This window comes from Phoca vitulina, unplaced genomic scaffold (assembly GCF_004348235.1).
Source record: "Phoca vitulina isolate PV1807 unplaced genomic scaffold, GSC_HSeal_1.0 scaffold6, whole genome shotgun sequence".
Lineage (NCBI taxonomy): Eukaryota > Metazoa > Chordata > Mammalia > Carnivora > Phocidae > Phoca > Phoca vitulina.
In genome coordinates this window covers 64,611,841-64,634,942 of record NW_022589709.1, presented here as the reverse complement: position 1 = coordinate 64,634,942, position 23,102 = coordinate 64,611,841, and the positions used below count along the sequence as shown (strand labels likewise).

General features: G+C 38.7%; 1 protein-coding gene across 2 annotated transcripts in view; it reads left to right on the top strand.

Annotated features, from left to right (window-relative positions):
- RAB3C (RAB3C, member RAS oncogene family) overlaps nt 1-22,576 on the top strand; it is a 279,021-nt gene extending 256,445 nt beyond the window's left edge. For both annotated transcript variants that reach the window (XM_032404378.1, XM_032404377.1), the window contains exon 5: nt 21,351-22,576. In XM_032404378.1, the coding sequence (XP_032260269.1) occupies nt 21,351-21,538 (188 nt within the window). In that variant the 3' untranslated portion in view covers nt 21,539-22,576. The remainder of the gene's footprint in view (nt 1-21,350) is intronic.
- Nucleotides 22,577-23,102: the final 526 nt, after the last annotated feature.

Sequence of the window (23,102 nt, the reverse complement as noted above, 5' to 3'; positions counted from 1 at the left end):
TTGAGGTGGTCTGATTTGTTGATTTTTGCTTTTGTTTTTTTGTGGTTTTGGCATCACATAAAGGAAGATCATTGCCAAGATCTATATGATGAGCTTCTTTCCTACATACTCTTCTAGGAGTTGTATGGCATCAGGTCTTATGTTTATGTCCTTGATCTGTTTTCAGTTAATTTTAGTGAGTGGTGTGAGAGTCCATTTTCATTGTTCTGCATGTGTCTCCCAATTTTATCCAGCACCATTTGTTGAATAAACTGTCCTCTCCCCATTGAGTGTTTTTGGCTCCGCTGTCAAATGTATAGAGGACTATACATGCTAGAAATTTAATTCTAGGCTCTCTATTCTGTCCTTTTGGTCTGTGTGTCTATTCTTGTGCCCATTACATACTGTTTTTATTCCTGTCTTTGTAGTATAGTTCAAAATCTGGAAGCATGATCCCTCCAGCTTTGTTCTTTTTCCTTAGGATGGCTTTGACTATTTGAGGTCTTTTGTTGTTCCACACAATTTTTAAGATTTTTTTTTTTTAGTTCTATGAAGGATATCTGTTATTTTGGTGGAGATTGCATCAAATTTGTAGATGGCTTTGAGTACTATGGCCATTTTAACAATATTCATTCTTCTGAACCATGAACACAAGATGCCTTTCCATTTATGTCTTCAATTTCTTTCAGCAAATTTGTCATTTTTAATGTATAGATGTTTCACTTCCTTGCTTAAATTTATCCCTCAGTAGTTTACTGTTTTTGGTGCTATTGTGCATGGGATAGCTTTCTTTATTTCTTTTTCAGATACTTTATCATTAGTGTAAAAAAGTGCAACTGATTTCTTTGTTGATTTTGTAACATGCCATGTTACTAAAATTGTTAATTTATATTTTTTGATGGATTCTGGGATTTTCAATATAGAAGATCCTATCATCAGGACACAGGAACAGTTTTATGTCTTCCTTTCCCATTTGGATGCCTTTTACTTCTTTGTCTTGAGTAATTGCTCTAGCTAGAACTTCCAGTACTGTATATGTTATTGTTGTTTTTGTGAATATCGTTGACATACAATATTATTAATTTTAGGAGTACAGCATAGTGATTAGACAATTCCATATGGGACTCAGTGCTCACCACCATAAGTATAGTAACCATCTGTCACCAGACAAAATTATTACAATATTAATGACTCTATTTCCTGTGCTGTACTTTTTATCACATCTTTGTTTCATTTAGTTCTTTCCCTAAAATTTTACCTTGCCTTTTCATTGAGTATATTTACTTTTCTCCTCATTTTGTGTGAATTTCTGTGTATTAGAGGAAACCGCTACCTCTCCCAATCTTGAAGGAGTACCTTGTGTAGGAATGTTTCCTGTGTAGACTATGGCTTGGCCACATAGGCTGGGGTTCCTCCAATAGTGTGCACCTCGGCCACTCTTGTGGGACAGCAGGGGGTGAAGTGGATGTACACCAGGTGCTTTCTCAGGGGAAGGCCTGGATAGATAGATGGGGTGGGTGCATGCTGGGGCCACCCTGGTGGGATGGCTGGAGCTGAAGCGTCTATGGGCTATCTGGTTTTGGCATGCTATGATCCAGGGCCATTGTGGTGGGTGTGGGAAAGGGTCTGCTTTGGGGGAACAGCAAGACATAGTGTGGGCTAGGGGTCCAGGGCTCACTGAGATGGCAGGCTGCCTAGGGTGTCCAGACCCTGCCTCCATCTGGGCTGTCAAGTTGAACGGGGAACACAGATAATGGTATTCATCACCACCTCTGATCCCAGAGAGCTTTCTAGCATTTGGTCCACCATTTGGTGGATGCTCTGAGGTTAGTAAGTGGGTTTCTTTTGTTTAATGCCTAGTTGCTCTTTGAACCATTTTTTTGGGGGCACCTGGGTGGCTCAGTCAGTTGGGTGTCTGCCTTTGGCTCAGGTCATGATCCCGGGGTCCTGGGATCGAGCCCTGCATCTGGCTCCCTGCTCAGCGGGAGCCTGCTCCTCCCTCTCCTCCCCACTTACGCTCTCTCTCACTATCTCTGTCTTTCTCAAATGGATAAATAAAATCTTAAAAAAAAAAAAATTAAACTACTTTCTTTGTTTGGCCAAGCCCCATGTTGCAAATCTGCATGCAGGCCCCTCAGTGATATCCCTCCTTGCTGCTGTTCCTAGCATCAGGAGTAGAGTTCCTGGCATTACCATGTCTCTGTCTCTAATGCCATTTTGTATGTGGTTCCTCTATTCTTTGCTTTGCATAAGCTACTCAATCACCTTTTAGATACTTAGGAGGAATTGCTCTATATGTAGGTATGGACTCTGAGTCTGGAAGAGGAGGTGACTTCTGGATGTTCCTATGCTGCCATCTTGGACACCTTCTTCTGTCCAGTACTGTATTTAATAGGAATGGTCAAAGTGGGCATCCTTGTCTTGTTTCTTATTTTAGAGGAAGTGCTTCAGTTTTTCTCCATTCAGTATAATGTTAGTTATGGGTTTGTCGTATATGGCCTTTATTATTATTGAGGTAGATGGCTTCTTTATCCAGTGTGGGTTTTTTTTTGTCTATCATGAAAGGATGTTATAGTCTGTCAAACTTTTTTCCACATCTATTAGATAATCTTGGGATTTTTATCTTTCATTTTATTGTGATGCATTACATTTATTGATTTGCATATGTTGAACCATTTTTTTGCATCTCAGGGATAATCCCACTTGGTCCTGGGGTGTAATTCTTCTAACTTACTCTTGTATATATTTGCAGAATTTCTCAAAAAATATTATTAACTGAATTCATCAGTGGTATTTATCAGGGTATAATTTTCTTCAGGTATCTTTAGTTTCGGTATCAAGGTAATGCTGGTTTCAAAGAAAAAGTTGGGAAGTGATCCCTCCACGATGATTTTGGAAGAGTTTGAGGAAGATCGGTGTTAATTCTTCTTGAAATGTTTGGTGGAATTCTCCAGCGAAGCCATTTAGTCCTGGAGTTGTCTGTGTTTGAAAGTTTATGATTACTGATACAATTTTTTACTTACTATTAGTTCAGACTTTCTATTTCTTCCTGATTCAGTCTTTGTAGGTTGTGTGTTTTTAGAAATATATTTATTTTTTCTTGGTTATGTAATATGTTGGCATATAATTTTTTTCAGTAGTCTCTTGAAATTCTTTGCATTTCTCTAGTATTAGTTGTAATGTCTCCTTTTATTTCAGATTTTGAGTCCTCTTTTTTCTTAGCCTAGCTAAAATTTGTCAGTTTTATCTTTTTGAAGAACCAGTTCTTAGTTTTATTGATTCTATTGTTTTTCTGGTCTCTGATGTTTTCTCCTTCTGCTAACTTTGCCATCAATTTTTAAGTTTTTCTAGTTCCTTGAGGTGTAAAGCTAGGTTGTATAGTGGAGAATTTCTTAATCTGAGTTTATTGGTATAAACTTTCCCCTCAGAACTGCTTTTGTTGCATCTCATAAGATTTGATATGTTACTTTCATTTTCTTTCGAAGATAATTTCCTTTTGTTTTCTTCTTTGACCCATGGGCTTTTTTTAAGTGTGTTGTTTAGTTTGCACATATATGTAGATCTTTTCACTTTGCTGATTTTTTTCATACTAATTGTCATCAGAAAAGACAGTAGTTATGATTTCAGTCATCTTAAATTTGCTGAGAATTGTTTTGTGGCCTATCACATGATCTATCCTGGAGAAACATCTATGTACACTTAAGAATGTGTATTCTTTTTTTGGGTGAAATGTTCTGTGTCTCTTAAGTTTATTTGTTGTAATGTATGATTCACTTCCAATGTTTTCATGTTGATTTTCTGTCTGAGTGATCTACCCATTGCTGACAGTGGAGTATTAAAGTCCCCTAGTACTATTGTATCGCTATATGTTTCCCCTTAAGACCTATTAATATTTGCTTAATACATTTTTCGGTGCTCAGGTGTTGGGAGCATACATATTTATGATTGTTATATCTTCTTGATGTATTGACCCCATAATTATATAATGACCTCCTTTGTTTTGTTTTGTTTTGTTTGGCTTCAAGTCTATTTAGTCTGATGTTAAGTCTAGTTATGTCTGCCTTTTTTTTTTTTTAGCTTCTGTTTGCTTAGACTATCAATTTCCATCCTTTTCCTTTTAGTCTAGGAGTCTCTTTAGAGCTGAAATGAGTCTCCTGCAGCATAATTTGGGTGTGGTTTTTCCTCCAACCTGCCACCTTGTGCCTTTTGATTGGTGAGTTAAATCCATGTACATTTAGGGTGATGACTGATGTGTCAAGAGTTACTGTTGACATTTTATCTTTTGCCTTTGATTATTTTTTCATATTTTTTCTTTCTGTTCCTGTATACCTTGAGTAACTTGTGGTTTTCCATGGTGATTTGTTCAGTCTCCCATCTTTATGATGTTTGTGTGTCTGCTGTAGATTTTTGTGTGTGGCTATCATGAGATTCAAATGTAGCATATCATAGATTAAATACTCCTGCTGATAGCAGCTTATCTTCTCTCACCTATAAAGGCTCAATCCTTTTATTCTTCCCCTTCTATATATTTGATGTCACAAATTATCCCTTTTAATACTTATTTTGTTATCAAGTTGTAATAGCTATAGTTATTAATGCTCTTTTCTTTTAACCTTTATGCTATAATTTTATAGTATACTTTCCTAAAAGTTTTCTAATTCTGACCACCTAGCAGTAATCAGAGTTTTGTAAAGTTTTTGTGTGTGTTTCAGCTTGAAGAGCTTCTTTAAATATTTCTTGTAAGACAGTTCTAATGGTGTTGAACTCCCTCAGCTTTTGTTTGTGGGTGGAAGCCTTTATTTTTCCTTTAATCTGAAAGATAACTTTGCTAGATAGAGTATTGTTAGCTGGCAATTTTTATTTTTCAATGGTTTGAATATGTCATTCCACTGTGTCCTGGCCTGTAGAGTTTCTGCTGTGAAATCTGCTGTTAGCCTAATGGGGGTTCCTTTGTAGGTTGCCTTTTTTCCCTGACTGCCTTTAAAATTCTTTATAACTGACTTGACAGCTTTAATATATTGTGTTTTAGAGGAGATATTTTTGTCTTGAGATAATAAAGTGTTCTATTAGCTTCTTACCCAGTTCCTTCCCCAAGTTTGGGAAGTCTCTGCCCCCTTCTCCCTCTCTTCTGCTTCTGGTATACCTATTAATCTTAAATTGGCTTTTCTTTTTTTTATTTAAATTAGAGTTAGTTAACATATAGTATATTATTAGTTTCATGGTAGAGTTTAGTGATTCATCAGTTGCATATAATCCAGTGCTCATTACATCAAGTGCTCTCCTTAGTGACCATCATCCAGTTACCCCATCTCCCCCCAACATCTCCTCTAGCAACCCTCAGTTTGTTCCCTATAGTTAAAAGTCTCTTATGGCTTGCCTCCCTCTCTGTTTTTATCTTACTTTATTTTTCCTTCTCTTCCCCTATGTTCATCTGTTTTGTTTCTTTGATTTCACGTATGAGTGAAATCATATGGTATTTGACTTTCTCTGACTGATTTTACTTAGCATAATACACTCTAGTTCCATCAATGTTGTTGCAAATGGCAAGATTTCATTTTTTGATGGCGGAGTAACATTCCCTTGTATATATATACACCACATCTTCTTCTGTCGTTGGACATCTGGGCTCTTTCCATATTTTGGCAATTGTGGACATTGCTGCTATAACCATTGGGGTGCATTTGCCCCTTCAGATCACTATGTTTGCATCCCTTGGGTAAATCCGTAGCAGTGCAATTGCTGGGTCATAGGGTAGCTCTATTATTAACTTTTTGAGGAACCTCCATACTGTTTTCCAGAGTGGCTGTCCCAGTTTACATTCCCACCAACAGTATAAGAGGGTTCCCCTTTCTCCATATCCTTGCCATTAAGTTGGCTTTTCTGATGGAGTCTCGAAGTTGTCATGGTATTTATTCATTTTTTAAATCTCAAGTCTCTTTCCTCTTCCCCCTGAATTATTTCTAATTCCTATTTTTGAGCTGTTATTCTCCATATGATCTACTCTCTTTCCAACCCTTTCTAATGCTTTCTTCTTTTCATTTATCCAGTTCTTCAGCTCCACCATTTCTGTTATATTGCTTTTAGACTTTCAGTTTCTTTGGTAAAGTACTCCTTTTCTGTAATCTTACTCATGAGATCATCATGTTGCTTTGTTGGGTTTTCTTGTAGTTTGTTGAATTATTTCATAATAGCCATTTTTTAAGTATTTATCAGTTATACCTCGAATAGTTCGTATCTTTGGTGGGGGATGGTGGAAAATGGTCATGAAAGTTTGCTAGCAGCATCTGTTGGAGAGACTGTCTTTTCTCCATAGAGTATTGGCTCCCTTGTCAAATATTAGTTGACTACACTTGGGTTTTAGATAGCTTCTCAGTTCAGTTCCATTGGTCTCTGTGACAGTTTTTATGCCAAGACCATACTGTTTGGATGACAATAGCTTTATAGTATAGCTTGAAATCACTAAGAGTGATGCTTCCTGCTTTGTTCTTTATTCTCAGGTTTACTTTGGCTATTCAGGATGATTTGTGGTTCTACATATGTAAAAAATGCCATTGGAATCATGAGGATTGCATTGAATCTATAGGTGGCTTTTTTTTTTTTAATATGAAATAATTTAATTAGGTCTTCACATTCTGATTTACATTTTTGAAAACTGAGCCTACCTGGTACAATGAGAAAGAGGTGATTGTCTTTTACCTATGTTTTTATTATGTTCAATTAGCCAACGTATAGTACATCATTAGTTTTTTATGTAGTGTTGATTGATTCATTAGTTGCATAGAACACCCAGTGGTCTTCACCACATGTGCCCTCCTTAATACCCATCACCCAGTTACACCATCCCCCCACGCTTCTCCCTTCTGTAACCCTCAGGTTGGTTCCTGGAGTATAGATGGCTTTTGGTATTACTGACATTTCAGCAATGTTCTTAAAATTAATGAACATAGATACTTTTACATTTATTTGTGTTATTTTCAATTTGTTTCATCAGTGTCTTAGAAAAGAGCTCTTTCACCTCCTTAAATTTATTCTTAAGTATTTTACTGTTTTGGATGCTATTATAAATGGGATCATTTTATTTTTTCAGATAATTCATTTATATAGAAACACTACTGATTTTTCTGTTAATATTACTGAATTTGTTGTTTAGATCTAACAGTTTTTTGGTGGAGGTTTAGGATTTTCTTGTCTGATTGCCATGGCTAGAACTTGCAGGACTCTGTTGAATAAGGTTGGTGAGAGTGGGCACTGTCATCTTGCTCCAGATCTTAGAGGAAAAGCTTTCAACCTTTCACCATTGGGGATGATGATAGCTGTGGGCTTGTCATATGTGGCCTTTATTATGTTGAGGTACATTCCTCCCTGTACCTAATTTGTTGTTACCATGAAAGGGTATTGAATTTCATCAGATTTTTTTTTGCATCTATTTAGATGATTTTTTTCTTTCATTCTATTAATATGACATATCATATTGATTGATTTGCCTATGTTAAACCATTCTCCCATCCCAGGGACAAATCCCACTTGATCATGGTCAATGATAAATGATTCTTTTACTGTTCTGCTGAATTCATTTACTACTATTTTATTGAGTATTTTGCATGTATATACTAGAAGGATACTGGCCTATAGCTTCCTTTTCTTGTAGTGTCCTTCTTTGGCTTTGGTATCAAGATAATGCTGGCCTCATAAAATGAGTTTGGAAGTGTCATCTCTTCCTCAGTTTTTTGGAGTTTGAGGAGGATTGCTCTTAATTCTTCTTTAAATGTGTGGTAAAACTCACCAATGATGCCATCCAGTCTTGGGTTTTTCTTCATTTGAATCAGTAATCAAAAATATCCAATTTCCTTTCTAGTAATTGGTATGTTCAGATTTTGTTTCGTCATTATTTAGTCATGGTAGTTTGTATGTTCCAAACAATTTTTCTTTCTTCTAGGTGGTCCAGTTTCTTGGCATATAGTTGTTCACAGTAGCCTCTTCGCATTCTTTTTATTTCTATGGTAGCAGTTGTCTTGTCTTCACGTAGTTTAGAATGTTTTTGATTTGGTCCTCTCCTTTTCCTTCATTAGTTTAGCTAAAGAGTTGTCAGTTACCTTCTTGTCAAAGAAGAAACTTTTAATTTTCTTAATTTGTTCTATTGTTTTCCTGTTCTCTATTTCATTTAGTCCTCTTCTAATCTTTATTGTTCACCTTGGGCTTAGCTTCATTTGGGAGCTTCCTTGTATCTTAATGTGTGCATTTATTGCAATCAACTTCCCGTTATAACTGGGTTTAGTGCATCCCTTCTGCTTTAATTTTTTCTTTGATCCCTTGATTGTTTAGGAGAGTGTTATTCAATTTCTATGTATTTGAATTTTTTTTTAATTTTATTTTATTATGTTAGTCACCATACAGTACATCATTAGTTCATTAGTTTTTGATGTAACGTTCCATGATTCATTGTTTTCATATAACACCCAGTGCTCCATGCAATACGTGCCCTCCTTAATACCCATCACTGGGCTAACCCATCCCCCCACCGCCCTCCCCTCTAAAGCCCTCAGTTTGTTTCTCGGAGTCCATAGTCTCTCATGGTTCATCTCTCCCTCCGATTCCCCTCCCGCTTCATCTTTCCCTTCCTTCTCCTAATGTCCTCCATGCTATTCCTTATGTTCCACAAATAAGTGAAACCATATGATAATTGACTTTCTCTGCTTGACTTATTTCACTTAGCATAATCTCCTCCAGTCCCATCCATGTTGATGCAAAAGTTGGGTATTCATCCTTTCTGATGGCTGAGTAATATCCCATTGTATATATGGACCACATCTTCTTTATCCGTTCATCTGTTGAAGGGCATCTCGGCTCTTTCCACAGTTTGGCTTATTTCTAGTTTCATACCACTGAGGTCAGAGAAGATATTTGGTATGATTTCAATCTTACTGAATTTGCTAAAACTTATTTTATGGTTTAACATTTGGTCTATACTAGAAAATATATCATGTGTGCTTATGAAGAGTGATCTGCTGTGAAGGTCAATTTGCTGTATAGTGTTCCAATCTGCTGTGTTCTTTTTATTTTTCTAAAGATGTATTTATTTTAAGGGGGAAGGAGCCGAGGGAGAGGGAGAATCTCAAGCAGACTCCCTTCTGAGCGAGGAGCCCAATGCAGGGCTCTATCCCATAACCATGAGATCATGACTTGAGCCAAAATCAAGAGTTGGATGCTTAAACGACTGAGCCACCCAGATGCCCCTCCAATTTGCTGTGTTCTTATAAATTCTCAGTTTGGAGGAACTATCCATTGTTGAGAATAGAGTATTAAAGTCCCCATCTATTCTTATAGTGCTATTTATTTCTCCATTTAGCTCTATTTTGCTATATGTATTTAGATGCTCTGATGGTGGGTGCATAAATATTTACAATGGTTATCCCTTCTTGATGGAGTGACCCTTTTATAATAAATAGAGTATTTATACATCTTCCTTGTCTCTTTTACCATTTTAAGTTTAATGTCTGATGAGGTATGGGTACCCCTGCCTGCTTTTTTTGGTTACCATTTGCTTGAAATAACTTTTTCCATCCCTTCACTCTCAGTCTATGTGTGCCTTTAAGACTAAAGTGAGTCTCTTCTAAGCAGCATGTTCTTAGATTTGGATTTTTATCTATTCAGCCATTTTATGTCTTTTAGAGAATTTAAGCCATTTAAATTTGAAGTACTTAATGATAAGTAAAGACTTACTATGGCATTTTGTTTGTTGTTTTCTGGCTGTGGTGTAGATCAATTATTCCTTGTTTGTTATCCTGCTATTTTTTGGTATTAGTGTACTTTGGCTTCTTTACCATGTTCCTTTGTATAATTAGTACAGGTTTTTTTTTTTTCTTGTGATTAACATAAGGCTTACATAAAGTATTATAATTTAAAATACTAAAAGCTGGAAATAACTTCAATAGCCTTCCTAAACTTTATATTGCTTGTCCTTCCCCTCACAACTTGGGTTAGTAATGTTACAGTTCACATATTTTAATATTGTTTAACCAGTAGCAGATTACTGTGGTTGTGCTTAGTTTCACTACATTTATTTTTTAACTTTTCAATGGGAGTTGTAAGTAAATTATGTACCACTATCCTCATATTATAGAATCTAACTTTGAATATGTTTTTGCCACTACCAGTGAGTTTTAAGCTACTTTCTTATGTTTTTATGATGTTAATTAGCATCATTCACCACTCAAACAACTCCTTCTGGCATTTCTTTTAAGACAGGTTTAGTGTTGATTAACTCTGTTTTTGTTTCTTCAGGCATGTCTTTATCTCTCCATTAGTGAAGGACACCTTTGCTGGATATAGAATTCTTGGTTGACATCTTTTTTTCCTTTGAATATTTTGAATATATCATCCTTTTCTCTCATAGCCTGAAAAGTTTCTGTTGAGAAACCCACCAATAGTCTTTGGATGTTTCCTTGTCTGTAACTTCTCTCTTTTCTCCTGCAGTTTTAGTAATTAAGAGGTGTCTCAGTGTAGCCCTAGCAGGTTAAATCTATTTGGGGTCCTTTGGGCCTCATAGATCTGGATGTCCACTTCTTATATTATCTGTCCCTTTCTCATTTTCTTCTCCTGGAATTCTTATAATGCAGATATTGTTTCTTTTGATTGTGTCAATTAAGTCCTGTAGGTATTCTTTTTTTCCTTTTATTCCTCTGACTTAGTAATTTCAAATGTGTTGTCTTTTCGAATGTTGATTCAGTGTGATGGTGCTTTTGAAGTTCTTTGTTGAATTCTTACGTTTTCAACTTTATGATTTCTTTGGGGTTTTTAAGTGTTTTTATATCCTTGAACTTCTCACTCTGTTAATGCATTGTTGCTTTTTTAATTTTACTTGTATGTGTGGGGTTTTGTGTTGGTTTTTTTTTTTTTTTCAGTGTAAAATCTTCTCTAAGACAACTGTTCTGAATTCTTTGTATGACAGTTCATAGATCTTCATTTCTTTAGGATCAACTATTGGAGCTTTTTAAGCAGTTTCTTCTTACAGAAAGTATAGATTCACTTTGGCAGAGACCATTTTTCACCAGTCAGGTCAGTTGGGGTTTTGGACTTGTATGCTGATAATAACCCTGGGTTGATGGGGCTTGCTATTAGGGTCTATTCTAGGGCAAGTTCACTGCCCCAGCTTTAAGGTCAGGGCAAGGTGGAAGGGTACTTCTAAGTAAAGTTAGATAGGACTGCTGCCTTGGTTCACTGCTCTCATGAAGCTGTATGATGAACTACACATTAACATGGGTTATTTGGTCAGGCTTGCTAGACAGGACTGAGTACCATATTCAGAGTAGATGGCACAATGAATAAGTTTTTCTGCCTCAGCAGGGTGGAAGGGTGGGCCTTCTTGGCTGCACAGGATATTGTTTGGAAACCTGAATCAGGCAAGACTGCACTGAATTCCTTGGCCAGATGTGGCCACTCGTTTCGCTCTGCTCACAGGGAAAGCCATGGGCTGTGCTCTCTCTTCATGGTCTAGCATAGGCACGGCTGTTGGACAATCTATGCAGTTTCTTTGTGCTCTGGTTACATTTCTCGGTCAGGTGAGCTGAAGATTGTATTCAACAATGCACAGGGATATAATTTACTTCCCTTTGCCTAGGTTCCAAAGCCCCCAAGGCTTCATGTTGGGGGTCTTGACTCAACCCTGACCCATGCCCCCTATTGCCAAGCCCAAGAGTGCCACTGGCTTTACATGGCACAAGATTACTTCTGCCTATTGTACTCTCTGCTTGAGCATCATGGGGCAAAATAGCTTCTAGGTGGTCTGGCCAGCCTTGCTTGATCAGGCATGGCTAGGCTATGACTCAGCTCCCTTATAGGTTGCAAAGCCATCAAAGCTCTTTGATGACCTGAATCAGGCAGACCCCCATGTTACTTCATTTCCTGACCCGACTGTGCTACCATGTGTAGATGACCAAAGCTCCTGGTTGGGACTGCTACTTGGGTGCTGGAGGTAAAAACTGAGTCTAACAAGATGTGAGTGTCAGTTATTGAAAGCTCCTCTGCCCTTCTCTGTCACAGTAATAATCCCAGTGATTGAGCCATGCTTATTATCCCACAATTCCTATGGGGCAAGACAGAAGCAGAGGCTTCCAGAAGCAACCCACCATGCTGGAAGAGCTGAAGGTTTAGGCTGGGGTCTCTTTTCCCACTCGAAGAAGTAGGTTCAGGGAGACCTCTAGCCTGATTCTGCATCAGCCTGAGGGAGGGGCAATGCAGTCCTGGGACCATAATGTGAAGCTGCTCCTCTTATGCCTCTAATGCTATCTTGATCTCTGTGGTGCAGGGGGTTGCTTCAACCTCTTCCCTATCTTTAAGAATTCTCCAAAGGTGTCTGTTCCATCCCTAATTGTTAGTTCTCCTTGTGCAGTGGGACCAAAGTTAAGAATGATCTATGTTGCCATCTTAGTGATATCACTCTAGAAATAACAGTTTTAAAGGTTGGGTCAAAATTTTAAAGGTTTACCAGTTTGGGGGCCAAACATGACACATAGCAATCTCAAGAGGAAATTTGCAAGGACCTTGGATCAAGTCTCTTCACTAGAGGGAGAGTGGACAGGTTTAAGTGGAGGATTTGGGTGTGTGTCGGTCTATGTCTAGGAGGGGATCGCGCCAGAGGGAGTTAATAAGGTAGATTTCCTTCACAGAAAAGGATGAATCATAGGCTACTGTCGTTGTACTGCTGTCCTTTGGATTGTAGTCCTTTGTACTGCTGAAGCTGAACTTCTCCCACATAGAGAGAAGGTTAAGCTCATGACTGGAGTAGGAAGGGCCAGGGACAAAACCTTCTCTACATCCACCATGATTTGTCAAGACCATACAATGACACTTGCATAGTTCCAGAATCCTGATGAAGCAGGAGAAAGCTACCATCTGGTCAGGCCGGGCTAATGACAAGGACTCAAAGACTAGAATATTTGACTACTTATTGTAGTAGCAGCATGAACCTTTGGCTGAGTTCCTGTTCTTTTCTCCAGCTTTAGAAGGCTTTCTGGGGCCCTTCTTGAGGCAAGTATATCCAAATACTTATTGATTGCTCCTCCTGAATTCTATCTGGAAAGCTAACCTACCAGCTAATCCTGCTGCTCAGCAATCCAGAGTTTTGGCCCAGATTTCACCCAGCTGGCAGCAGAATGACATTTTTCACCACTCTGGTTCATCCAGTTCCACAGAATTGCAACTAGAATCTGGAAGCGAAAGGTCTTATTTAGGAGTTTGAGAATAGAAACCTAAACCCAAATTATAGATATTTTTTAAATAATGAGATGAAAATGATTTACTGCAGTATGATTTTAGGAGCTGCTTCCCCTCTATAGAAACAATACCAATTCTTATTATTCTTTCAAAGTGAAGTTGAAGACCTTCCAAGTGTCCCAAATGCTGTTTATGATTTTCCTGGGGGTGGAGAAAGAGACTCAGTTTCCCAGATCATCTTTTAAAAACAAATGGCATTTCAGAACTTGGCATAGCCACTGGATATGTAGGAATACACTGTTTTCCAAAGAGCCTGGGTCATTTTCCATTCCCATCAGTGGTGTTTGAAAATAGTGAATCCTTCACTTTTTAATTTTGTAATGTGATCTTTTGGACCCCCCCCCCCCCCCGCTTCACCCACCTCCAATCCTCCCCCCTCCATGTCTGGCAACCACCAGTCTGTTCTTTGTATTTGAGAGCTTGTTTTTCTGTTGTTGTTTTAGATTCTACATCCAAGTGACATCATATGGTATTTGTCTTTCTCCATCAGACTTAATTCACTTAGCATAATGCCCTCAAGGTCTATCCATGTGTCGGCACAAATGGCAAGATTTCATTCTTATTGTTGAACAGTATTCCACTGTGTATATATACACATTTTCCTTTTCCATTTATTTATCCATAGGCACTTAGATTGTTCCTATATCTTGGCTATTGTAAATAAGGCTGCACTAAATGTGGGGGGTCCATTAGTGTTTTCATTTTTCTTAGAAAATACTCAGAAGTACAACTGCTTGGATCTTTAAATTTTTGAGGAACCTCCATACTGTTTTCCATAGTGACTGCACCAATTTACACCAATGGTGCATAAGCATTCCCTTTTCTGGACTCCCTCACCAAAACTTCTTTTTGATATTAGCCATTCTGTGACATGAGAAGTGATATTAATCTGGTTTTGGTTTGCATTTTTCTAATGACTAATGATGCTAAACCCCTTCATATTAATCTGCTTGCCATTTGTAGGTCTTCAGAAAAATGCCTATTCAGATCCTCTGCCCATTTTTAAATCAGATTGTTTCTATTATTGCTATTGAGTTGTAGGAGTTGTTCATACATTTTATATATTAACCCCTTGTCAAATTTATGGTTTGGGCATATTTTCTCCCCTTCAATAGGGTGTTGTTTAATTTTGTTGATGATTTCCTTCACTGTGCAAAAGCCTTTTAGTTTGAAATAGTCCCACTAGTTTATTTTTGCTTTGGTTGCTTTGGCTTTTGAAGTCAGATTTTTTTTTAAAAAAAAACCATCACCAAGACTGACATCAAGGAGTTGATCACCTTTGTTTTCTTCTGGAAGTTTTATGGTTTTGGATCTTACAGTCAAGTCTTTAATCCATTTTGAGTTTATTTTTGTAAATGGTGTAAGTTAGTGAGCCAGTTGCAATCTTTCACAGGAGGCCAATTTTCCCAGCACCATTTATTTATTTATTTTGAAGAGACTGTGCTTTCCCACTGATGACAAATGAGCCAAAAATATACAATTAATTGATCATATATGCATGTATTTGTTCCTGAACTCTCCTGTTGCACTGACCTACGTGCCTGTTTTTATTCCTGTACCATACTGTTTTGATGACCAAAGCTTTGTAATACAGTTCGAAAGCAGGCAGCATGATGCCTCAGGCTTTGTTCCTCTCAAGATTGCTTTGTGTATTTAGGGTCTTTTGTAGTTCCATGTAAATTTTAGGACTCTTTGTTACTTTTCTGTTAAAAATGGCATTGGGATTTTGATAGAGATTGCATTGAATTTGTAGATTGCTTTGAGAAGTATGGACATTTTAAGAATATGAATTCTTAAATTCCCAATTCCATGACCAAAGAATAGCTTCTCATTTACTGATCAAAGACACTGATGAAAACAATGTTTTATAGTTTTCACCTCCTTGGTTAAATTTATTCTTAGGTATTTTATTCTGATTCCATTGTCCTTGTTTCCTGAATTGCTCTGCTATTTCCTTATTTGTGTATAGAAACGCAACAGATTATCATGCAACTTTACTGACTTCATTGATTCGTTCTAGGAGTTTTTTTGGTGGAGTCTTTAAGATTTTGTATGTGTGGTATCATGTCTTCTGCAAATAGTTTTATTTTTTCCTTTCCTATTTGGATGCCTTTTCTTTCTTTTTCTTGCCTTAGTCATCTGGCAAGGACTTTCAATATTGTGGTGAGAGAAAACATCTTTGTTCCTGATTTTAGAGGCAAAGCTTTCAGCTTTTCACCATTGAGTGTGACGTTATTTGTGGATTTGTCACATATGGCCTTTATGATGCTGAGGTACATTCCCTCAATACCTACCTTGTTGAGAGTTTTTATCATAAATGGATGTTGAATTTTGTCAAATGCTGCTTCGGCATCTTCACAGAATGGTCGTATGCTTTTTGTTCATGTGGTGCATCACATTGACAGATGGTGAACCATTCTTGCCTCCTTGGAATAAAGCACTTGATCTTGGTGTATGATTCTTTTCATGCATTGTTGAATGGTTTGCTAATATTGTCTTGAGGCGTTTGGGATTTAGGTTCATTAGGGATATTGGCCTGCAATTTTCTTTTCTTCTGGTGTCCTTCCTGTGATTGCAAAGTAATGCTGGCCTCAAAGTTAGCTTGGAAGTGTTTTCTCCTCTTGATTTTTTTTGAAGAGCTTAAGGAAGGATTGGTATTAATTCTTCTTTAAATATTTGATAGAATTCACCAGTGAAGCCTCTGCTTTTGGGCCTTCTTTTGTTGGGAAGTTTTGATTACGGATTCATTCTCCTTGCTAGTAATTGGTTTGTTCTTATTTTCTATTTCTTCACCATTCTGGTTTGGTAGGTTTTTATGTTTCAAGTAATTGCTCTATTTCTTTTTGTCTTGATGAGTCTAGCTAAATGTTTGTCAATTTTGTTTTAGATCTTCAGAGAAACAGCTTTTAGTCTCTATTTCTGGCTCACATTGTTCTTCAGTTTTTCTTTTTCTTGTTCCCTGAGGTGTAAATCTGTTAAATTTGGGTAAAAGAAATACACATAATGGTTACCATCTTAGCCATAAGCATGTACATTCACCTTGTTATGCGACCAGCCTCAAGAATTCCTTTCATTTTGCAAAATGGAAACTCTGTTATCTTTCTGTATCTACGAAATTGACTACTGTATGTACTTCCCAAGTGAAATCATACAGTATTTCTCTTTGTGACTGGTTTATATCATATAATTTCAAGGTTCATCCATTTGAAGGATGTGTCCATTTCTTTTTATACCTGAATAATCCATTTTATTATGTCTATACCACATTCTGTTAATCCACTCATCAGTCAAGGGCTATTTGCATTGCATTCCATCTTGTGACTGATGCTATGAACATGGGTGTACAGAGAATACTGAATCTTAACCCTTCATGTGCATAAGGAACCTCCCAAGGAGCCTTGAAATGTATATTTAAGGCCCTGTCCCTGCTTGTGATTCCAGTTTAGTCTGTGTGTAGTGGAGTTTAGAAGTGTGTAAGCCCTTCAGGTAACGCTAATACAAGTAGCCATCCAATGTTGGAACGTTACAATGTAGGATTACAACTCTTGGGCACTAGAGTGTAATCTGATTTGCACCACTGCTCTCTACTGCCCATTTAGCAATGTACATAGTATGAAGAGGACAGGTATGATTTTGGCTTGCTTTCTTCCGTTCTTGAACACGTTTTCTATACAAAATGTTTCCCAGTTTCTGTTGCATCTTTCGATGTCAAGTGAAACTGAAACGTAAAGTCACACATGAAGTCCAGCAGTGCCTGTAATAACCTTTGGAAAGGGCAGGAATGATCATTCAGAATCAGGCATGAAGAGGCATGAACCAGAGCTGTACTGGAGTATAGTGCAAGGCTCAGGTGTCCCAAGAGAAATGACAGAGTGTCTCTGGGAAATTGAAAGTGTACACTGAACTTATGACTACTGGCTGATCAAGTCTGAGGGACAGTTGTCCACGGCTGGAAGCTATATCAGTAACCTAGTTATCAGGAGATTTCTGTGAGCCTTCACAGTCAGCTTGCTGTGTAACCTTGGGCTACTTATTTAAACTGCAGAACCACACTGTCCTACCTAGGAAATTGGAAATGATCTTGTAAGTTTAGTAAGAAAAACTCCGGTTCCTGATTGAAGCACAGGCTTCTCCCTAATGTCCACGTATATAGATAAGAGGTTCAAGATTTCTAAGAATACGGTCACATTGCTATGGTTGAAGTTAAAATACTGGGAGGGAATGGCCCTAAAAATCCAACAAAGAAGAATAAAGGGTGAGGTGTTTGAATCTGTTATGATTTAGGCCATGGGCTTTACATACCCATGAGCATACATAGGTATAGGGGGTGAGTGGCCTCAAAAAGGTTTGATTCTGAGTCAACTGGATAGAGGATCATTTATGGCATTGTAAGCTTGCAGCTGCCCTGAATCCAAACAACTCGATGCTAAAATAACCATTTCCAGAAACTTTTATATCTAATTCAGTGTAGAGATGGAGGCAAAGTTAGTTTTATTGCAACCCAGTATCAAGCATGTCTATGAGCACCATTTTTCCAGTAGTATCACTTCATTATATCTGTATGGTTGTGTGTGAACATGATCTTTGATGTGACTATTGTAACTAGCTCCTTTAGGGCCTTACCTCGAATCAAGTCCTGCAATAGGTCGTCTTTACGATGCTTATACAGGCCAAAAGCTAGGCTTCTTACACGAAACAGTCAAAGTGTAAATGCACAGGAAAAGTTTTAACCCAGTGAACACACAAATGACAGGGAAAAACTTTGAGTGCTCTGGATGGAAGATCAAACCAGCCACAACATTCTATTAAGCCAAAGCATAACAGAGTGGAGCTGCAGAAGCAAACCTCTTGAACCAACCTCAGCTAGCTTCTGGCTTTAAGGGAAAAAGCCATCTCCATAACAGAAAAGAGCTCATTTACCATTCCAAAAGTCCTGCTACATACACTATATGCTCTAGAAATGGACCACCACCACCTCGATGATGACAGAGCTGCTTACAACATGGTTTAGAGAGTATTTTAAACCCCCTGTTGAGACCTACTGCTCAGAAAAAAAATTTCCTTTCACAGCAGTATAGCTTATTGAGAAGGTACCTGGTCACCCAAGAGCTCTGCTGAAGACGTGCCACAAGATGAATGTTGTTTTCACGCCTTCTAATGAACCATCAAGGAGTCATAGCTACTTTCAAGGCTTCTACATTGTAAGGCTCTATCTTCCATAAATAGTGATTCCTTTGCTGGATCTGGGCACAGGAATTGACAACACTCTGAAAAGAGTACTGCATTTTAGATACCACTACCTAAATTGGTGATTCATGGGAAGAGATCAAGAGTACGGACATTAACAGGAGTTTGTAAGAAGTGGATTACACTCATGGAGGACTTTGATGGCTTCAGGACTTAAGTGGAGGAAGTAACCATGGAGAATTAGAAGTGGAGCCTGAAGATATAATCTCATGGTCAAACTTGAATGGAGGAGGTGTTGCTTCTTAGGGCTAAGCAAAGAAATTGAAATCTACTCCTTGTTAAGATTGTTATATCGTAAGTCCTTTGGCGTCATTTCAATCCGGTTGACAAAGCAGTGACAGGGTTTGAGAGGATGGACTCCAGTTATGAAAAAAAATGCTCTGAAAGGAAGAGTCCATCAATGCTGCAGACTTCATCATTGTCTTAAGAAATTGCCAGCCACTCCAACCCTCAGCATATAAATGAGCAAATAAATGAGTAAAGCACTCGACGATTTTGTGCTCCCGTTGCCTAACCAATAAATTTTTTCAATACTAGTATCTACCTCATGGATAAAATGAGTTACAATATATCAAGGGCTTTGAATAGTACTTGTTATAACCATTCAAATATGAATTTATTATTACTATTATCATAGCAATGTTTGGTTTGCTGGGGACCTGTACATAGTCTCATTGGAGCCTCGTGACAACTCTGTAAACGAAGTAAGGCACAGGTCATAAATAACGGGTCATTAAAACATGACATGGGGGGAGAGTTGGATTACCAAGCAGCAGACAGGAAATCTCTCTCGCTTACCATACTGTGGCACCCTCTTCTATCCAAAACTCTTATTATGTTATTTTCCTGGTCAAGCCCCTGAGAGCGTTCAGGATCATTTTAGTACTGACCTGAAGTTGTACGCCGCCAGCAGCAGGGTGTGTCTGAAAGCCCAGATTTAAGGAATCCCATTTGACAAAAACCTACCTAGATTACCATCTTGTCACAATGGCCAAATCTTTTATGATACCTTCAAGTTCAGTGCCTTCCCAAAGTAGCACTAGGAAGAAAGCTGTTAGCCGAAGAGATGAGAAAATTCAATCTGTACATGAAATCTTTGTGCCCAATTATGGGATGTTTTTTCTCATAAGTCTTATTCAGGGATCTTAATTCAATGGGGTCTTAGTATCTTGTGACAGCACTTAGCAGTGGGAAAATCTCCAGTAAGATGCAAATAGTTCTAACATCTTCGCAATAAAGATATTGTTTGGATCCATACCTGAGTTCTCCAAAATGTGGATCAAATTGTTGTAAGACAAATGACAGAGCTTTGAAGACTGTACAAACATTAGGAAAGAATTATATTCGTGTTTTCTGCTAAGAAATCCAGAATGTTAGAGAGCTATAGAAGCACCCTCCACAGAGACTAGAAAGCAAACTGCAAGCCAAAGAAGGTCTGACCTATCCAGTGGAATTTTACAGAAACTGGTCCCACTCATGCTCCTTTAACACCAATCCTGCCATTATTCACTTACGTTTTAACAATAGAATACACAATAGCTACCGGCATTCAAGCTCAAATATAGTCCTCTAACTAGTCATCTATCATAACTAAATTAGAAATTTTAACTCAAGAGAAATGCTTATTTTACTAAATACTGAAGCATGAACAACAAAGTATTTCTGGGTTATCAGAGGTTTAGACATGAATGTAAAATAGGAGTCCATTTTTTTCTCCTTGGGTCCCAGGAGCTGAGATGAAATCACATGATTTAATCATTCTGAATCCATGTGGCTCCTCTGAGATAGGGCCAGATGTAACCAGAAGGATTTATAGGGCGTAAAATTCAGAATGGATTAGGAAAGCATTTTTGTGTCCTGCCCAGTACATCCTAAATCAAAGTCCCCTGAATGGACTGGGGAGGTTGTCATGGCAACTAACTGGCAAGCTGAGCCCATGGAACGTGAAGGCAAACAATAGAGTGATAAGATTGTGTACAGAACAGCAGTCAGAGCCTGCTCCTGCCCAGGTCCAGTGATGGGGAGAAGTGTGCAACTGCGACCACATTTTTTGTACATTCTTACCATTCTGGCAGCTCGTTTGAAATATATCAGATGTCCTTTTCCAGATGTCAGCAAAAACACTGCTACTGATCTGCACCAATAGGTAGATGCAGTGGTAGACAAAGCCACGGAGGGCTGTTCCCCTAACAGGACACAAAAATCTCCAAAAGGAGGTCGAAGCACATTTAAGGTTAACTCCCCTGACTCTTTAGCGCCACCTTGCGTCCAGTTAGGTACTGAAACTTTACCAGAAGCCCAGCCTCCATCCTTGGTGGGGCCGCAGCACGGCAGGCTCAGGAAGAGTCAGAGCGGGGCGGGGCGGGGCGGGGTTCGGTAGTCCCTTTTGCAACAGAATATACAGCGGAAGTCTTCTAAGCCTCGGTTAATGAAAACATGTCCATGAACAATTGTGGTCGACTCTGAAATGGGATAAGGAAAATATGCCAAATCACACATCTTAGAAAAGATTCCAACAAGCTTCCTGGTGGCCAGGAGCTGGAGGAAGGGAGGGCAAAGACATACTCCAGGTGGAGGACTCTTAATGTCGCCCTTACTAAACTTTTGTGAAGAGAGTCGGTGGTGGTGGTTCATTCAGCCATGCTGGTAGCATAAATAAATTGACAGGGAAAAATCAAATGTCAACATAACCGTGAACAAAAGAATTGGTAGCAAGATGACAGCATTTGTTCAAATTGCGTCTTAGGCCCACCTCTTAGGTCTCCCCCATTCACCAGGGAAAACCACAATCAAATCCCATTTACTTTCAGCCGGAGTGTAAAATGACCAAGCTGTGTTTCTGTTTCTTCCAGGGTTTGAATTTTTTGAAACAAGTGCCAAGGATAACATTAATGTCAAGCAGACGTTTGAGCGACTTGTGGATATCATCTGCGACAAAATGTCCGAGAGTTTGGAGACGGATCCGGCCATCAGTGCCGCCAAGCAGAACACAAGACTCAAGGAAAGCCCTCCTCCGCCGCAGACCAACTGTGGCTGTTAATGTCCCCCTCCACACATACAGGCAGTTTGAGGGGGCACATCACCAACAAACAGCATTTATAAATGGTTGGTTAACCTTCATTTCTACTGCCTAGTAATTATTTGAGGGAAATCTTTGATGTCAATGGCTCATACACACATTCGATTTGTGGGAGATTTCCTGTGTTAATATGTGGCAAATATGTGATCTCAACTTTGTAAGGACTATCCATCTATAAACATCTGGTATTTGCATGTAATTTGTTACTTGTCTGTGTAGGCTCTTTTTGTTTCAGATTTCTTCTCAAAATTAAGCTACTGCTGGGACCTCAGACTGTATTTTCACTACACCTGAGTTTTGTGCCATGGGTTCAAATTGGTGATTCGCTTTATAAGGATGATAACCAAGGAACTGTTTGTGTGGGCAAGAGGAGATCTCAGGAGACCATCATGGGTCTGGTCAGTTTACTGCTCAGGAAATGTGTCTGGTTTTCAGTCTTACTCATAACTGAGGAGACCAGTGACTATAAAGAAATAGAAATACTGTGTTTGAAACCCTTGCAAATTTTCTAAGAGATTAAATCTCGTTCCAGTCTGGTAAATATTCAACGATCATATTTATCAGACTGGAACGACATTTAATCCACCTTCTTAATTTAGTTATGTACATAAACAATGACCCTAACTCGGGGCCAACATTTGGAATAGTTGAGGGCACAGGCATCGGCTGAAGGCATTAGATAATGAGTCTTTAAACCAAGAAGGGTAGGAATGGCTGCAGACTTCTCAAAGGATTGACTTCCCCCTAATTCCTTAATAATTGCCCCCCATTATATACACACCATCCCCACCACTTTCTGAAACCATCACTCAGGCGTGGAATAGAGAGGAATTTGAAGTTTGTTAGAGCCCCTCTTCCCACGGGATAGAGACTTGCCTCCGCAACTAGTGCCTTCTGTTCACACTTCACCTGACTTCTTTTACCCAATAGATTTAAACAATACCCCAGTGGCTCTAAGGTTGAGGAAAAGACCTTTTTTTTTTTTTTTTTTTTTGAGAGAGAGAGAAACAGCATGAGAGGGGAGAGGGTCAGAGGGAGAAGCAGGCTCCCCGCTGAGCTGGGAGCCCGATGTGGGACTCGATCCCAGGACTCTGGGATCATGACCCGAGCCGAAGGCAGTTGCTTAACCAACTGAGCCACCCAGGCGCCCCGGAAAAGACCATTTTTATCTGTAGTCTTTTTCAATCCCATTGTTCCCGACTGTGAAGCATATCCCTCCCCATTCTGTAAGCTTTTACAGGTGCTTAAGTTACTGAGAGAATACTCCTTAGAGTTAAGGTAAGTTGAACCAACACTTTAGGACACCAGAAGCAATTTAGTGGGGGCAGGGGGAGAAAAACCATTTGAATACACGTATTTTTTTCTCCCAGATTTTCTAAGACCGTCTGAGAATAACAAGCCAACAAATCTCACCAGCTGTTGTAATTGAACCGCAGAAGGAAAATGGCATCCTTAACTGTGCACGATAGTGGACTTGAGGCAAGCACAGACTGGCAGATTTAGATGGACCGTTTCATTAGGGTGA